At 50.8% G+C, this 18,471-nt stretch overlaps 1 protein-coding gene across 5 annotated transcripts in view; it reads left to right on the top strand.

Annotated features, from left to right (window-relative positions):
* The window catches only part of FAM135B (family with sequence similarity 135 member B), a 280,699-nt gene that overhangs the window by 182,875 nt on the left and 79,353 nt on the right, over positions 1–18,471 (top strand). For all 5 annotated transcript variants that reach the window (XM_042973072.1, XM_042973070.1, XM_042973071.1 and 2 more), the window contains 3 exons: positions 287–426; positions 9,030–9,100; positions 13,814–13,987. In XM_042973072.1, the coding sequence (XP_042829006.1) occupies positions 287–426; positions 9,030–9,100; positions 13,814–13,987 (385 nt within the window). The remainder of the gene's footprint in view (positions 1–286; positions 427–9,029; positions 9,101–13,813; positions 13,988–18,471) is intronic.

Here is an 18,471-nt window from a genome sequence, read left to right as displayed (position 1 = left end):
TTACGGAAGGCTTCATAGAGGTGAGTAGGTGAGGAATTTAGCAGCCACTGATTTCCAGTCACGGAGCACTGCACGACGAGATCGTAGGGTTTGTAAGGGATTAGTCAGGTTCTTCTGAGATGCCAGCCCAGTTCACTCGACAGGAGTCCTTCTGTGATTTTAATCTTTGGACATGGCAATGCGTTTGGGGGCCATTACTTTCTTTGGGCTGGACTGACCCCTGAGGACCCTGCAGGTGTAGGACGGCACCGGAACTCACGGGCTCTTACTGGGATTTGTTTTGCAGACGGCAACAGCCTGCACTCCGCCTGCGCCCACGAGAACGCCGTGCACAGCCGGATCTTTCAGATCTTATACAGGAATGAAGAGGTGCCCATCAATGACGCCGTGATCTTCCGAGCTCATCTGCTCTTAGACGGAGAAAGGGTAAGTGGTAGAATCTGCCGCCAGCCACGAGGTGCTGTCCCCTCCTCCTGCCTTTTGTCGCCATTCCCAGGTGATGGTAAGTGACGGAGAAGCTATGGATTTGCCCTAAAGTCTGACAGGGATTCCTGGCTTTAGAGAACTCATGCATGTATTTGTTCTTTCCGGTACTCATTCTTTCACTCATGTACTTTCTCCATCCATGCCCCACACAGTTTCCATTAACCGACTTACTGAGGCTTTGATTCCTTCTTCCCTTGCCTGTTTGTTCATCTGTTTGGGCAGGCATTCTGTCACGGAGTCAGTCAGCAGGCACCGACTGTCTGTTCCGTGCAGGGCTCTGGGCAGGGCCCTTGGATGAGGGACAAAGCTGGAGAAAGTGGCAGGAACTCTGCCCTCGAGGACTTGGTAATCGAGTAGGAGAACAGGTATAGAAGCCAGCACCCTGGCAGGTGACGTGCACTCTGCTGGCTGTAGGCACAAATAAACGAAGGCGCCCCGAGGCTGGAGAGATGAGCTCTGTGGGAGGCATCGATGCTTCCACCAAGGGGCTGGCTTTGAGATGCACCAACTAAGAGTCCCTCAGACTAGGACAAATAGAAAGGGCACTCCATGCAGGGGCAACAGCATGAGGTGAAGCCCACTGACCTTGGGGGGTCTCAGTCCGTTTGTTGGAAGCTTGATTGTAAAATCTCTATTCTGGGACACCTGGGCAGCTCAGTCGGTTAAGCATCTGACTTCGGCTCGGGTCATGATCTTGTGATCTCACGAGATGGAGCTCCACATCAGGCTCTGTGCTGACAGCTCAGAGCCTGGAGCCTGTTTTGGATTCTCTGTCTCCCTCTCTCTCTGCCCCTCCCCTGCTCATGCTCTGTCTCTCTGTCTGTCTGTCTGTCTCTCTCTCTCTCTCTCAAAAATAAATAAACCTTAAAAAAAAAAAAAAAGAAAACTGTCTATTCCTCAGGTTAGCACGTTTCGAGGGAATATTCGTTCGAAGTCAGGCATTACGCGCACTTCCCCAGTCCCACCTCTGATTTCCATTGCCGCACTCCAGCTGCTCGTTTCCTGCTGGAATGCCTTTAACGATATGGAAGTATATTCCCCTTTTAGGAAGGTCCTTTGGCAGCAGGTCCCCCCACTCACATTCCCCACTTGGTGTGCAGAGCGCCTCCTGCTGGCCAGGTGCTCTCTTCCTCCTGTCAGGCCCTCCTTTCCATCCAAGTCCTTATGGTCCACGCAGTGACCAGGTTCCACTGTGTGGCTACAGGTGAAAAACTGTGGCTCGTGTTTTCTTCATCCATCCATCCATCCATCCATCCATCCATGCAAGATTTACTGAGTACCACCGATGAGCACCTATGAGGGGCTAATGATAAAATAGTGGCCAAGAAAATACCCCTGGTGTCTCGGGACTTATATTTTACTGGCAGATCAATACATTTCAGTGTAGTCAAATAAATAAGTCACGGACTTCCTATCCCTGAGCTTCCTGTGGCGACATGCTCAGCCCACTTGTGGTGAGATGCACTTGCAAGGGCAGGAAGGGGGGGCCTGGCACCCCGTTGGGGGTCCTGCAAAGCCATCACTGGTCCTAAAGTGGAGGAGGTCCAACTCCGGGAGACGACTTCTCTTCACGGTTGCCCAGCGCTCAGCTTCTGCACAGCCTCCACATGGGGTGGAGGTTACTCCCTGAGGACAAGGGACAGTCAGGAGAGGCCTCCCTGAAAAGCCTACATTGAGCTGGGGTCCACGTGCCGAGGAACCAGGCATGCCAGGAGCTCGGGAAGACAGCATCCCTGGAGGAGGGCACAGCAAGGGCAAAGGCCCTGAGGTAGCTTGTGTCCCAGCTAACGCCATTAAGGCCGAGATGCCTTGCTCAGTGAGTGGAGGGAAGGGGCAGGAGGTGAAGTTAGAGAGGTGGTGGGGGAGGGCAGCCTTAGCACTGTGGGCGACGGGAGGGAAGGGGGAAGTTATGCTTGGGTGACGGCGAGCCATTGATTTCGTCAGAAGGGCGCCGTGTTTGTCTTAGATTTTGTCCCCCGTCTTCCCATCTGTGAGCTTCTCCGGGGCCAGAGTCTCCTGTCTGTCTTTGCAACACCAGCGTCTGCCATGGGACTCTGTCCGAGTTGCCCAGCAGATGCGAGCAGGTGACTTGGTTGGTGTAGTGAACAAACTGAACTTGAAATTCCTCCTTTTAGGAGAGGCCTCCTTCCTTCCAAACAGGAATGAGTATCCCTAGTGTTGTCTAGCTTCCTTCCAAACAGGAATGAGTATCCCTAGTTAGCTGTCAGTGACCCTGGTCCCCTTCTTCCTTATGCCCTCACAGTGCCCACGAACACTTTATCTGTCATTGAAATCAAAAAGACCAAAACCACCCTCCACGAGCTGGGCGTGTCGTTTGACTACTGGGGCGTCTCCCCTCTGCCCTCCCCACCTGCTCTGGACCCCGGGGCTGACCGCATGCACCACTCAGCCGCATCCTCCTCTTTTGGGTTCTGTTTGGGTTCAGCTTGGCAGTGATTGGAGGAAGGGAGGGGAGTGGGGCCAGAGAGTACATTCCCTAGGCTCCCACTGGGCCAGAGAGGGCTGCTTGTCCACTGGCGTGCTGGGGCTAGCTGTTGTTCTGGGGCTAGCTCGTGTGCTGGGGCTAGCTTGAGTGACCCAAAGGTACACATGCTTTGCCAGCTCCCCATTCACCCACTCAGTGATGTCACATTGGTGGCCAGCAATCAGTTGTGGTGGAAAGATTTATACCAGAGAACTCGGCAATGCTGCCCATCGGGGTTTTTAGTTTTCCTTCTGAGAATTGGTTGTGAAACATTTACCCAAGGTCTCAGCTCAGGTCAGGGGGCTCGCTCCATGGAGCTTTCCCTCCAGTTCTGATAACCACTCGCTCGGCCCACCTCTCTTGGTCCAGGGCATCAAGGACATCCTGCAGTGACCAGTCCTGACACACTGGCCATCATCCGTGGCTTTCCATAAACCCTCCCTGCACCCTTGTGAGTCATCTCTTTGCTGAACGGCATGGCTTCCTCATTTTGAGTATATCATCAGCTTCCTTCCTGGACCCAGTTTCGGAAGAGACCCCTGAGGTTGTTTTGAGTTTTCAGGAACCCCCAACTAGGCTGCGTGTTCACACTTCGCTCACCCAGGTTCTGGCGGGCGAACGTTACTGTATCTCTTGTCGACCATCATCCTTTGCTGTGTTGACCTCAAAGGCCTTCTGGGCAGAAGTTGCGTTGGGAGGCTGGGTTCGGACAATGTTCAGGTGTCTCAGTCATCTTTCATCTGAATTCCACCACTTGCTCCCACCCCAGCATTTGTGGGCTTTCCCAACACCAAGTTTAGCTCAGGTCAGGTTGTAACAAACCTCTGTTCTGAGGTTGAACAGGGAGTCTGTGTGGCTGTAATATATATCGCTTCCTTTTTATACCAAATCATTCATTGCTACAAGCTAATAATTTGTGTTGGAGTAATCCATACAGCAGCAAAGAATGCTACAGTTAATCATTGTATCCAGATCAGTGACAATTAAAATTAATTGGGTCTGTCCATGAACGTTTCATATCGAGAATGGTTCCATTAGCTCTTTTCCAGTGAGTGTCTGTCTGCTTTGGGCGACAAAGACACTGCTTATTGCCAGGGGTCCAGAGTTCACGTTCCGGCATGCGCACAGCCATCATTGTGAACAACAGACACTTATATGGTGGCTATGCATCAAGCATACCGTTGCGCATGCTATGAGAAATGCAGATGTGAAGGTGCCTTCCACCCTGGGAGGGCACGGGTCAGTGCAAGACATGGCCGTGGACAGAAGCAGTCACCGCTTAAGGCATAAGATGGGATGTTTGCATGACGGTTGCAAAGAGTGAGTGTCCAAGTAGGGTGGCTGTTTAATTTATATACACCGTGTAATCCCTCAGAGGATTTGGAAAGGCTGACAAAATGCATAGAACAGTAAAAGGAAAAACAACAATAACAACAGACGGAGCCAGAGTCAAGGAAAATCACAAAAAGGGGGCGGGGAAGCCTGGAAGCCTAAATGTAAATAGGGCTAAATGTAACAGACCGAAATGCATGAACGTGGCACTAGGCGTTGCTAATGGAAGCTCGCACATTCAGCACCAAGTTTCCCAGCAGCCAAAGCAAAAAGGATAGTTACTAACCACAAGATGCTTGGTGCCCTGAGCAGGATGAGGGGCAGATTACATCAAAAAGTCTTTGTCAACAAGGCTGCGTGTTTATAGGCTTAAAAAAGAAAAGCATTTCTCAAAGTGTGATTCCTTGTTGTACCCACATCACGGTCTCCTGGCATTACTTGTTCAAAATGCAGATTCTTGAGCCCATCACAGACCTAGTGAGTCAGGCAGAGGGTTTTCTTTTGAGGGGGCAGGGAGTTGATTAAAAGCATTGAATTGTTACGGAATGGATGGAATGAATTTCTGCAGGAGGCTGTGAACAGCTCTTGAGACCAAGGGTAGAGAGGGCAGGGGAAAAGCAGTGAAGTAGACCTCCCATCTGGGGAAGAAAGCATCATTTCCAGAAGGATGGTGCAGGGGCGAGAGTGGACGGGAGAGTTGAAGACACAGCAGTTAGCACCATGAAGGCCCTGCCGGACACCTTATGTTTACCTGTTGTGAAAGCGGGGGGCGCCCTCAGGAATCAGGAGGAGGAGAGTTGGGATTTGGAAAGGTCCATCTGGCAAAAGTACGGAAAGTCGGGCCCAAAGCCCCAGGACATGGAGGCAGTGCTAGGGTCCACGTGGGTGTTGGGGAGCACCACAGCAGAGGCGGCAACGGTGAGGATGTGTGGAAAGAGGGAGCTATGTTTCAGCCGAGGGCCTGTGGACCTGGGCTCAAGCGTGGGGGGTACAGCACATCGCATAGTCAAGAAAGTTCAGTGGGAGTTGACCGTAAGGTTTGGCCACAAAATGGGCTTGGGGTCCCTTGGCGGTCCAGGGTAGCTGGGAGAAGATCACTTTTGGGAAGTGATAGAAATGCAGGCTGAGTTATAGTAACAACCACAGGATCTTAACACTAATACCACCTTATATGTATTCGACGTGTGTTGTGTGGTGGGCGTTGCACTGAGTGCTTTGCTTGGAAGGTCTCAGCAGCCCATTGCTACGGTATTGTGGTATATTTTGCAACACTTGCTTTATGGAGGAGGACACAGCGATGTAGAGAGGTGATTTGTCCAAAGTCACCTACCAAAGTGGTAGAGTGGAGATTTGAACCCCGGCAGTTTGACCACAAAAGCCTGGGTTTCTGACCAGCATGTGGACCCACCATGTGGAGTTGGTGTAGGAAGGGTCCTCTGGTGGCCAGGTCCATAGGAATTTGGAAATAACAATAATAACTAATGTTTATAAGAATGGTCTTTGGAGACGCGCAAGTGGCTCGGTTGGTTGGTTTCGGCTCAAGTCATGGTCTCATGGTTCGTGGGATTGAGTCAGTTGCACTACAACATGAAGCTTGCTTGGGATTCTCTCTCTTCCTCTCTCTCTGCCCCTCCCCCCCACGCACACTGTCTCTCTCTCTCCCTCTCTTTCTCTCAAAAAATAATAATAAAAAAGAATGGTCTTGGCTCACATGTTGTGTTAAGCCCTTTGGGTGTATTTTCTTAGTCACACAATAGCAGTGCTCTCTAAGGAGGAAGTAATATTTAACCTCATCTACAGCTGAGAAAACCAGTTTAGAGGGGCTGATTGGTGCAGGCTACAGCCAAGAATTGCACACATGTAGCTCGATGTCCGAAGCTGCCTCCTCCCCCACTGGCTGTGATGCAGCTCAGGAGAGAAGCTAAGAATGGAGAAGAGTCAGCATCATGAGCGGAGTCGAAAGCAACCAGGGAGGGAAGGCATACCCACAACACAGAGGGGATCGCACAACAAGGCCAAAGAAGCTTTGGACCCTTGACTGAATCTGGGCTGTGGGACTCACCCGCCAGCTGACCTTGGGGAGGTTGAACTGGGAATTCACTCCTACATGGAGCCTCAATGTTCTCTTTTGTGAATGAGGGACAATAGTTTTGAATTCTCCGTTTTATCCACATTGGAGAAGACAGAATGGGCAGTCAGCTGCTGCATAGGAACTCTTCTGCGGATACTAGGCTACTGGTTTTATGTTCAGTGCTACACCACGCTGCTTCCTGCTGCTCAACAATGACTCTCTCTTTTCTTTCATGTTTATTTATTTTTAAGAGAGAGAGAGAGAGAGAGAGAGAGAGAGCGAGCAGGGGTGGGGCAGAGAGAGAGGGAGACACAGAATCTGAAGCAGGCTCCAGGCTCTGAGCTGTCAGCACCGAGCCCAGCGAGGGGCTGGAACTCATGAGCCCTGAGATCATGACCTGAGCCGAAGCCTGAGCCACCCAGACACCCCTAAACAATGACTCTTAAAGGGAGGTGATGTCTTAAACCAAGTGATATGCATCGATGGCTGGGCATGCGCGTGTGCACATACAGACGTGCACAGGTGTGTGCACCTTTCCACACATGCCCATGTACGAGGGTGTGTATTTTGAGGGAGGGGAAGGCAGCCAACTGCCAATGATTAATTGAATGGTTAGAGAAGCCAGTGACTTTATCCTGGAGCATCTTGGAATTCAAGATTTATTGAGACATCAGTAAACCCATAGCCAGGCTCAACCCTGGCCCGGGATTCCGCTCCTAGTTCCAAAGGAATTGCAGCAAGTTTAAAACTGGGGCTTACAGTGAGTTTTTCTTGCCAGCACGCTCGGGAGGAGGTTAGGCGGGTTTCCTTTGCCAGTCCCACTTCCGAGGAACAGGCGGCAGGAGGCTCAGCTGCCTGGGTTGTGTGTACGAAGCAAGGTTTGTGATTATGCAAAACAAAGCTAGCAGAGGAAGTTATTCATAGCACTTGGATCCAGCAAAATGTTAACTTTTAAATGCTTTTTTTTTCTCCAACACATTTTAAAACCCTGGGGACCTAAAGATAAATTCCATCCATATGTCTGTGCCTGAGTTCTGCTTAACCAGGAACGTGTTTCCAAAGATGCCTTTGGGTAAGAGATTTCCATCCCTGAAGGATGAGGACATTTTGCAAAGAAACAAAAACCAACAGGAGAGGGGGTGGAGAAGAGCTTTATTTATTCCTCAGGACACATGAATACTTTCTATGTGGCAGGCTCTATTCCTAGAGCTGGGGATCCAGAATGAATTGAGACTACTCTCTCCCTTAATGATGACTGATTGCTGTGGACACTGTGGGGGGGGGGGGATTTAGCCACAGGCCAGATGGGGATTGTCAGTGAACACCGTGAGCCTGATCCAAGTGAAGTCTGCAAATGCCAGGCCTGCATTGCCGGATCCAGGGATTTTTTTTTTTTTTAACAGAAGCTGGAAACTTGCAATAGAAATGTGAGGTTGCCTGATTTTTGAATGTTTGCAATTTGTAAGGTGCAACTTGCAGCTTGGCGAGGACTAGACAGAAACAATTTGGGTCCTGGGCTTCCTGGTTACGAACCGGAAACAATTACAATAGGAAGCACTGAATGCCAAGATAGAAATTAGATACCGGGGTTTTGTGGGTTACAGGGTAGAAGGGCTCCGTCCAGCCTGGGTGTGGGGAGGAACTCATGCCCTGCCCCAAGTGTGCAGTGCTCACCTAGGTTTCCCCGCTGAGCAGCGGCAGCAGAAGGATCTGGTGTTGAGCAGGCATCCTTCCTGAAGGTGGGATGGTGTTGGAAGTGGGAAAAGAGGAGCAGAGGGTACCATCTTTTAGATGTAGGTGAGAAGCCAACAGGTAGAACAAATAGATTCCTTTGATAATTGACGAAAATAGGAAAGTGAAGAATGAAAGCAGCTGTGGATAGGACAGGAAATGCCAACGTGTCTCGAAGTGTAAACGGTTGAATGAAATGAACCTCAAGCCAAAAATGAAAGCTCTGGGGGCGGCCAGGTGGGTCAGTCAGTTAAGTATCTGACTCTGGTCTTTGGCTCCATGAGTTCGAGCCCCACATCTGTCAGTGCGGAGCCTGCTTGGGATCCTCTCTGTCTCTCTCTCGAATAAGCTTAAGAAAAAAAAGAAATCTGCTTTCTTATGAAGCTGAGCCCTCTTGGGGGATGACCCCCACTTTCCTGGGTGTCAGCATCCCCCGCTTACACATGGACAGCAGTGCCCACCTGGCGAGGGTGCCCGAGGGCAGAGATGATGTCACCTCTAGCATTTTCCCATCGCTAGCCAAAGGGGGCTTCTTCCGGGCAAGTTCACAGCCCCCTTTCCCAGAGCAGGTGCTACAAACACTTCCCTCCTGCCGAAAAGGATTCCAGATCAAATCTGTTTGGGAAGTAAGGTGCTCAAAAGGCCTGTGCTATAGAAAACTTGCCTAACGTTTTTTTTTTTGCAAATTGACTTTTTCCCCCATTTGACTCCATAAATCCCTTCCTTCTGATTTCCTCATAATGCTCACAGATCTCCCCTCCAACCAGAGTTCTGTGGACTCTGCATGGGAATTCCGCTTTATGACTAAATGACATTAACGTTGCAGTGAGGTTCTTTTCCTAAACTTTGGGAATTAGGCCAGCTACATTTTTCATCTGGGCCAGGTATGACTGCTAAATCCCTTCCACTTTGTTTCTCTTGCAGGTGGAAGAGGCACTAAGTGAAGTCGATTTTCAGCTCAAGGTGGATCTCCACTTTACAGACAGTGAACAGCAGTGAGTGTCCCTGAAGTCTCCAAATCCTGGTTTCCTCCCTCCAACGCTTCCTCGTCCCTGGGGCACCTCCTGGCCTTGAACCTCAGAACATTTCCCAGATGCCTGGCTCCCAGCAGTGGGGCTGGGAGTGTCTACACGGTCACTGTCGACTGCGTGCCTTTCAGGCAGATAGCTCAAGTGCTGGGTGCACAGACAACTCCTGACTGCTTGCCTTTAGTATCTGGCACCTTCTCATACCTGACACCTCCATTCGTTTCCGGTGCGGTATTAATTAGGTCTTCAGATTGATGACCCTATGAGGCTGCAATCCTCAAGGCTCCTTCTGAATCGGAGGAGAGCCTGCCTGGATCCCACGTCTTTGTCCCAAATATCTGCTCCTGTGCTTCAACTCTTTGAAAATTGAAAACCCGTTGACTTGTAACGTGCCGGTTCAACGGGCAGGAGACAACGCTCCTCCTTCCTATAACTGCTTCCTCTCAGCCTGATCCATGGCATCCCCCTCCTGCTACTCTGGGCAGGCTGTCAGCTGTAGATTCCGTCAGGTCATAAATAAATGGTCCCTGTTTCAGGTATCAGGAAGGCCACTCGAGGGTATTACCAAAATTCTAACCTCTCATCCAGTTTATGACCTCTTCACTGCCCCCCTCCCCTGCCTGCTTCTGCCACCCCCCAGCTTCAGGCTTGTTGAGGTCAGGAAACTCCCAGGGCAGGAGCAGGGCGGTGGGAGGCCTCCTCTTTGTTCCTGCCTTCTTCCCTGCAGGGGCGTGTGGGTCTCACAAGGTCACGCTCAGTCAGGAGTTAAGGGATTACAGAGGAGCGGAGGTCATATAGGACAGGTTCAATTGCAGGCAAGGCTCAGTAGAGTTTGAATCACTGCGCGCTTTGCTCTTGGGGTATCCCTATGCATTCTTTGGGGATATAACCACTAATTAGGCAAGCTTGCTCACTCCCCCACTGTAGTTCTTTGTTGTAGATGCCTCCTGTGCCTGGGCCATTCACTCCTTGCTGGAAGCTCTTTTGGCATATTCTTCTTGAAAAAACCCATATCTGGTCCTTGGGAAATGAACAAAGGCACTTTAATCCCTCAGGGGTGGGGAACCCTCTCCCCCTGCAATCCTGCTCACTCTTTCTTTGGCCAATCCAGCCACCCTCAGCCTCTCCCCTGAGGACATATGCAAGATGATTCAGGTACCAGGACCTATGTTCCCCCAATTGTAGGGGACACAGGGCAAACACACTTGAAGATCCCTCTCACTAGGCTTATAGTTATGGGGCAGACACTCCTTTTCCCTCTGTTCTGTTAGCAGAATCGCAGAGAATTATCCTGACCACTCTTCACAAGCTAATCTGCACTTCTGGTCTCTACAACCTTTTCAGCAGAAGCATCACATCCTCCTATGGAAAATAGAAAACCAGGTGGCCAATGGTCTAATGCTGTCAGAACGACCTCCCAATCCCTTCAGAGTTCAGACGCCCTTTTGGAACTTTCTCCCCCTTCTCAAGGACTGTCCCATCCCTGAGATGTGTCTGGTTGTTACAGAGTTTCCATAATGTGAGGAGTTGAGTCACATGGGGTCCTCTGAGATGTCAGTGACCTGATGTGTCTGCGCATTGAGAATGGACATCTGCTGATGTGCGGATGGTCATGTCTAATGTTTGGGTTGTCAGAGGTATCTGTCCATGGTCCTGCCATGGTCCTGCCATGGGCTCAATATCACAGATTCCTCATTCTTGTCTGGCCCCCAAGGCCCTCAGGCCACTTGCTTCCCTCATCACAACTTCTTACCTCTTTGTGAGATGGTGGACGCTTGGGAAACCTTATTTTCCTCAGGATTTGTTCTTCTAGCACCATATTGAGCTTAGAGCCCCTGCAAGAAGCTGGCTTTCTTCCTAACCTATAAACTCAGAAGTTAAGCCTCTGCCTCTGTTCCCATATGCCCCCTCAACCATCTGCGACTCCGATCATCCGCCCGTTTCTTTAACCCACCCTGCCTTATCTTCCTGTACCTGCTTCCTCAAAGACATTCATCCATTACTCCACGGTAGACATTTCCAAGCAGTCAGAGAACCCTGCAAATGATTCCATACTCGGCCTAGAAGTCATTCTCCATCCCGCCTGCCTGGCAGTCTGAATGATAAGTCATGGCAGACCCAGGAGATGAGACCATCTTGCCATCAAGATGGGAGTTCATGGAGATGGGACCAAAGTGTAGGACATTCAGCAGCCCAGGCTCTGTGCTCAGCCGCCACGAGATGCTGGTCGAATCCCTGAATCGTTCCTACATCTCAACAGCCTCATTTATAAAATGGACATTGTTATAGAACCCATGTCTCACAAGTCTGTTATGAAGATTAAGAGAGACAGTATCTCAAGTGTGTGGTCTGCCGAATCAATGTCTTCTTCCTCTCTGCGGCTTCCTAGATGCATGTGGGGCCGGGCTTCCACGTGTCACTTCCTGTCTGTAATACAGAGCACTTAATAACAATCAGAGCAGGGGGTTTTCATGGAGTACAAGATTAGCTAAGGGGAACAGGAAGCCAGGGACTGGGGAAGAATTTAAAATGCCCTATTTTTTCATTTTCCTAAATTGGGTTTAAGGATGATGCAGTTAGGCTTTGAAACATGACCCAGGCAGATGGCTGCTTTAGAACCATGTAGGCCCGAGTGGAGACCAAATAGGGAAGTATGGCATTGAATATCAGGGATTTGGAAGCGCCAGAGTCAAGATCACCCTGCTCCAGTCGGCCCTCTCACACGTGCACTTGCTACTTTGCAAAGGCCCACGAGCACATGCCTGCGTAGGGACGGGAAGCTCACTCCTTCCCATCAGGTCCCCTTCTGTCCCTGGACAGTTCTGCCTATGAGGAAATTCTTCTTTATTTAAGGAACAAGTCCTTTTTGTGTGCCTTTCTTCGGTTGCCCTTGATTTTAATCCTTGCAACCACTTAGGAAAATCCTCAGTCTGGATGACCCTTTAAGATCAGATAAACAAGACTCTTCAATAAAGTCATCTCTTCATCTCCAATTAAATATCAGGATTCTTTCTCTGTGTTTTGTGTTTGATCTTTTTTGGTTCCTTTATAGGAACTCAGTGCTCAGGGTGACCTCCATCGTTTCTAAATTGAGACCCCCACGAACTGAGTTTTATCTCCATTGATTGGTTCTATCCATTATTGAACACAAAGCAGCTATCACCTCCTTTAATCTGAGTTCTTTACTCCTATTGATGTGGCTTAAATTCTTTTAACATTTTTGACACCTTTGCTCCCCGACGTGTGCTTCACCTCCTCTTGTTCTAGCCTAAGAATATGTCTGTGATTCCCACAAGCTTGTGTCTGAATGGATTCCAAGTGACGAAGTCCAGTACCACAGAAGGGACTGTGGGGTCAGATGAACGTGGGTCTAGCATTTCAGTTTTGTCTCGTGACTTGGAACAAGTCACTTAACCCATGCTGGCTTTGATTCCTTATCTGAAAATGGAATAATACTAGTAAAGACCTCATATGACGGTCATAAGGATTAAGGGGAAAAGCAGTGGATTCCGTTCATTGTAAGGCCTCAGTAAATTATTGTCCGAATTAAAGTGAATGTAAATGTTAATGGCTTTCTGAGACTCGGGAGGTACCCCCTTTCCCCATCCCCATCAGGTTTCTGCCTGGTAAGAGAGGAGGCTGTTGTTTGTGGTCTGTTTATGGAGTCACCCTGGGCTGCAATGATTTACTTGCCAATTTGCACACAAGCCAAGCGACAGGATTCCAGGGGGATTCCAGCCCATTGAGCTGGGTCTTGGGAGTCCGCTCCCTTCCCTTCCTCTGCCTGTGTCTCATTTCCATCTACGGAGGAAGGAGAAGTGTGTCCTCCAAATACTCTCTGAGCTCTGGGCTCTACCCATGGAAGATGCCCCATCCATGCTTCCCAAGTGCTCTGCTTCAGAGAGACTTAGAGAGCCGGAGTGATTGGCTTCCAGAACTTGAGGTTAGCACTGGAAGAGTTTTATTTAGAGAAGAATCAGCCCCTTTTTTATAACCAATGGCTCTGTTGGGCCTTGCCTTCCAGCCAATTCATCTCTTAGGAATCAGACACACCCCAGTGACAGAATGCTAGAGCAAAGGTACAGGAATCCTTCTTGAAACTCGTCTGACTATTCAGCCATTATGCTTTGGGACTCATTTATTCCTTTGGTCAGCCACTTCTTCTTTTCCATAAGCAAACATTTGGCCAACGTCTACAGTTTGCCAGATACAATGCGAGGTATTGAGACAGAAGGATGAATTAGTTGAATTTCCTGGCCATAAGAGGTAGGACTCTGGCAGAAAACCCAGACTCACGAAGCAGTGCTATGCTGGACGTTGGTGGAGGGAGACGAGCAGCGTGGGTGGGAGGGAGGCCCAGGGCTTCAGGGTTGACGTGAGCCCTGAAAAGGGGTCTGAGCGTCTTTCTGTCACTGGCCTGACAGGGGAGGGGGTGCTTGGTATCAGTGGCAGCAAAGCATGAGCCCCGGGGCTGCTGAGAAGTAACCGTGTGATGCCTCCTGAGTTCTCTTCCTTCTCGGAGCCTCAGGGATTTCAAACCAGACAGGGTGATTGTAGGGGATGGATCAGATGATTCCTGCATGGTGGCTGGCCCGGGGTGGGGCCATCATGCAGACCTGCCTGGGTGACAGCAGGGATAGCTTGCCATCACTCACCTGGGCTCACTCGCTTGCCTTCCAGGCTGAGGGACGTGGCGGGGGCACCCCTGATTAGCAGCCGCACGCTCGGCCTGCACTTCCACCCCCGGAGAGGCCTGCACCACCAGGTCCCCGTCATGTTCGACTATTTCCACCTGTCGGTGATCTCGGTGACCATCCACGCGGCCCTGGTGGCTCTGCAGCAGCCCCTGATCAGGTATGAAATTACGAACATGAACGCGGAGGCGTGGGGCGCCGCCGTGGATTTCTCGTTATACTCCTTCCACGGCGCAGCTGAGGGGGGCCGGGCTGGCCGGGATTGATGGGCGCAGACCAGAGGGGCTTCTCCCAGGAGGAGGGTCTAGGCTCTGGGCCTCCCTCGGGGGCAGGGGAGAGGTGGGCGGTGGGTGGCGCGGAGAGGGCATCAGGAGTCCAGGGCGCGTGGGCAGGGAGCCAAGGGGCTGAATCTGCCAACAACGGATTACACCTGGCAAGACTAGATTCGGATCGGACCTGGGCCCTGCACCTGGCTTTGCCTTTTCTAACCGTGCCTTATCTGAGAAGTCACCACGTGTCCCTGAGATGCACAGTCTTCCTCTCTAAACCAGGAGCACTCGTGTCCCGTGCACAGATCTTAGTGGCTCTCAAACAAGGGTAGTGGCTAGGCGCAGGACAGGGACTCTGTTTTCTGCGCCCCTCCCCAGGTTGCCATGTGTTCAAATGCAAGGCCACCCATATGGCCCTGTGTTCACTCTGTCAGTGAAGCCCTGTGATGCACCGAGGCTTAATGCATCCTCAAGAGGGGGCTACAGAGCTGGCAACAGTGAGCATGTTCCTCGTGTGCCTGGCATGGCCTGCTTTGTGCACCAGGTCACTTCCTAACCTTGCCTGTGCATGTGGGCATGAGGTGGTCATGCGTGCAAAGGGACAGTCAGGGATAGAATCTTGTGATGTGGAGTCTCAGGAAGGAGCTAACGTTCCAGTGCCCCTTTTAAGGAGAACTTCTCACTACTGGTGGTTAATATGCATGAGACTCCAGTCCCCACTGATGGTTGGGTAAGAGCTTGGCTCCGATCACCTGCTGGGGTCAGTGACTAGGAAAGGAGCCGGGATCCTGGCCGGCTGACGGGGCCCGCAGATGCTGCTCCTGGAGGCCTTTACCCAGTCCCCGTGCCCCTCAGCCGAGCCCCACCCCAGGCTCTGCTTGCTGTGGGGGCTAATTCAGACACTGATCTGAATGGTGGACAGGATGGATATATGTCTAATCAACCATAATCCCCAAACTGAGAAGTGTCATCCAGAGATAAAAACTAAGTGGGCTGGGGTGCCTGGGTGGCTCAGTCGGTTAAGCGTCCGACTTCAGCTCAGGTCATGATCTCACGGTCCAGTCCGTGAGTTCAAGCCCCGCTTCGGGCTCTGTGCTGACCGCTCAGAGCCTGGAGCCTGTTTCGGATTCTGTGTCTCCCTCTCTCTCTGACCCTCCCCCATTCATGCTCTGTCTCTCTCTGTCTCAAAAATAAATAAATGTTAAAAAAAAAAATTAAAAAAAAAAGACTAAGTGGGCTAAGGAGCATGGTGAGAAGGTTTCTGAAAGAAAGGGTGCATTGCATACGCTGGGCCTTGAGCAGTATAGGGTTTTGACGTAGGGAGAGCCCTTGGGGAGTTAGCTCAGAGCCCATGAAAGGAGCCAAGGGCACTGAGGGTGGAGGGGGCTGGCATCATGGGCTGTGCGTGTGCCGTGCCTGGCCTCCAGCGCTCCGCTGGCAATGTGGACATTCTCCTGCCCATCTAGGGTCGAGCTCCTCCAAACTGGGCCCTGAAGAAAAAGGAGACACCCCTGTAAGGAAGACCATGGGAATATTCATTGTTCTTTCTCAATCGCTATATCAAGGACCTGCTGTGCCCCAGGACCAGTGTTAGGGTATGCACAGTATATCCCACGGGGGCAGCTAAGGAGATGTTGCGATAGACTTCCTTGTCTGCATTTATGGTGTTATTATACGCCAAGTGCTGCTCAGAGTTTGGCAGAAAATATTATCAGCAATCATAGGTATAATCAAAGGAAAGCAGACCTGAATTTGGGAAATTGCAGGAAAAATAGAATCCAGAAAGGGGGGGTGGGCATGAGGATCCTGCAGAGATATTCCCTGGCTGTGTGCTCGCTCTGAGGCTTGGCAAAAAGTGGCCTTGATGCAGACTTCAGGACACAGTCTGCCGTCAGTGACACGGGGCTGATGGCAGGAGGTGGTGTCCTATGAGTGGCTGGCTGTCACCTGGTGGAAATGAGGTGATAGCCACGCCCCCCCCCCGTCCCCCGCCCCGGGCCCCCCAGCCCTGGGCCCAGGGTAGGAAAGAGGAGTGCCCTGCAGGTGGTTCTGGGGCCTGAGACTGAGCTGTTGTGCCTCAGCTGGAGTCAGGCCTGTCCTGTTGTCTGTAGCCACCAGGTAATTCCTGGGGGTCTTCGGATGTGTAACTGCTCTAGACATCTGTTTCAACATTGAAGTAATAAGGAAGGAGAAGGAAGGGAGGGAGGGAGGGAGGGAGGGAGGGCACTTACGAAATGGGCAGTGATATTAATCCAGCAGAGATGAACAGAGTGCAGTGAGATGAAGTTCATCATCTATGCTGCACATGGTGACCATGTGCTTGCTTAGTGGTGGGTGGCCTAAGCTTGACCCATTTCTGGAGAGGCCAAGCCAGGAAGCTCTGGGATGAACAGATCAGATCTGGGACCTTAAGAGGCTTAGAGTTTGGCAGGGCAGAAACATACGTAAGTAACTCTAGTTCAGCAAGGGAACCATCCTGGGAGTGGGAATGTGATGGAGGGTGGGGTTGAACTGTTGGCTTTGGGGTCAGAGGGATCTATTCTGAGCCCCCTGCTGAGTGAGCGCGTTAGCTCCAGCACATGACTTAAGCTCCCCGAGTTCCTGTTGCAGTTTGTGCGGGAAGGTTATTAGAAGGAGTAAATGAGATAGCACACGTAAACCCTTGGCCATGCGTTCCATTGATTAATATTTATGCAGCGCCCGCCATGTGCACATCTCGGGGTCCGATCTCGGCCTCATGTCTAGCATAGAGAGAAATAAATTTGGAAGGATAAAGGTCTCATTTAGCAGTGTAACGAATGACACATTGAGGAATTGAAAATCCATTGATTGTTTAAGAAGGGGGCATTGAAGGACATGAGCAGAAGAATCACCCAGTAAGACCTGTGTTTTGTAAAGATCCCTCCTGCGGCCAGAGTCGGCTGGGCTGGAAGCGATATCAGGGTGGAGACGAGAGCCAGGGTCCAGCTAGGAGCTAAGTGTCCATGTTGCCCAAGATGGCTGTGAAAAGCCATCTTCCTGCCGCTGGGAGCCCTGATACTCTCTAACGAGGATTTGGGACCTGGAAACTCCTCGTAGAAAACTTAACCTTCTGATGGAAACAGCTCCTTGCAAATCGAATGGAGCGCACATAGATATTCAGCGTCAGAGCCTGGCTTCTCCAGGGATGGCAGTTAAAATAGAACTGTCTTTTGTTCTCTGGGTTTTATAGGAAGGATTTCCATTAGTTACCTCACAGTGGCTGGGAACAAAGGCAACCCTTTAAAATGATAGGAAACACCTGTCAAATGGGGCAAGTTCTAGTTTTTCCAGAAAAGTGAGTTTCCCAGCATTCCTCAAGTCCAATCAGGAAGGAGCAGGTGAGAAATTAAAATTTAACCTCAAAAGACCTTCCGCCTTTCCTGAAACACCCTCAAGAAGAGACTCCAGTGTTTCAGCCTTAAATGGGGCAGGTGGATTCCACTGGGGGGATTCAGATCCTCTGGAAGAGTCAGTCAAGGCCACAGTTCAGGAAAATAGCTGGTGATTCCAGTCACTAACTTGCAGTCTGCCCCCGAATATGCCGTGAGCATCGCTGCTCATGCACATGTTCTCTGTTTTCCTGCAATGTTCCTTTGATCCAGTTGTAGCCAAACTGTACCCTTGCTTTAAATTGCAGTTCTGGCTTAGTCGGTTAAGCGTCCGACTTCGGCTCAGGTCATGACCTCATGGTTCATGAGTTCGAGCTCCGCGTCGGGCTCTGTGCTGGCAGCTCGGAGCCTGGAACCCGTTTCGGATTCTGTGTCTCCCTCTGTCTCTGCCCCTCCCCTGCTCACACTCTGTCTCTGTTTCTCTGTCTCTCTCAAAAATAAATAAAGGTCAAAAAATTAAAAAAAAAATCGCAGTAAACAAATCAGAGTAATGACTGTATTCTGTTCGATTAGGGGTGTGTTATTAGCAGCGGTGGCTACATAAAGATAATAATGATTGTGGAAGGTTTTATTGTATTTGTGGTGTCATCGACATCAGCTGGAACCTTCATCGAATGACTGCTGTTTGCCTGACGCTGCACTTGAAGCCACGTTGGGCCAGTCTCACAGAATCCTCAGAGGCCCCGGTGAAGGTGCTGGTGTCAGCTTGCCCGGCATAAATGCTGTCCCCTCCCCATGTCATGGAGCTTATGGGCACTGTCACCGGGCTCCCAGTCTGGACAGACCAGCCTGGATGGCGGCCCCTCACCCCTGGGCCGTGCTCTACCGGTGACCCCTCGACTATCCCTCCTCCCCCCTGGTTCGCTTTATAAACTGCTCTCCAGTGCGCCCTGTCCTGAGTTCACCTTCGTGGTATCCCCTCTACCTCCCTCTCTATGCAAAATGTCTTCACAGAGAGGGGGCTG

Source organism: Panthera tigris, chromosome F2 (assembly GCF_018350195.1).
Source record: "Panthera tigris isolate Pti1 chromosome F2, P.tigris_Pti1_mat1.1, whole genome shotgun sequence".
NCBI lineage: Eukaryota > Metazoa > Chordata > Mammalia > Carnivora > Felidae > Panthera > Panthera tigris.
This window is presented reverse-complemented; position numbering and strand designations above follow the sequence as displayed.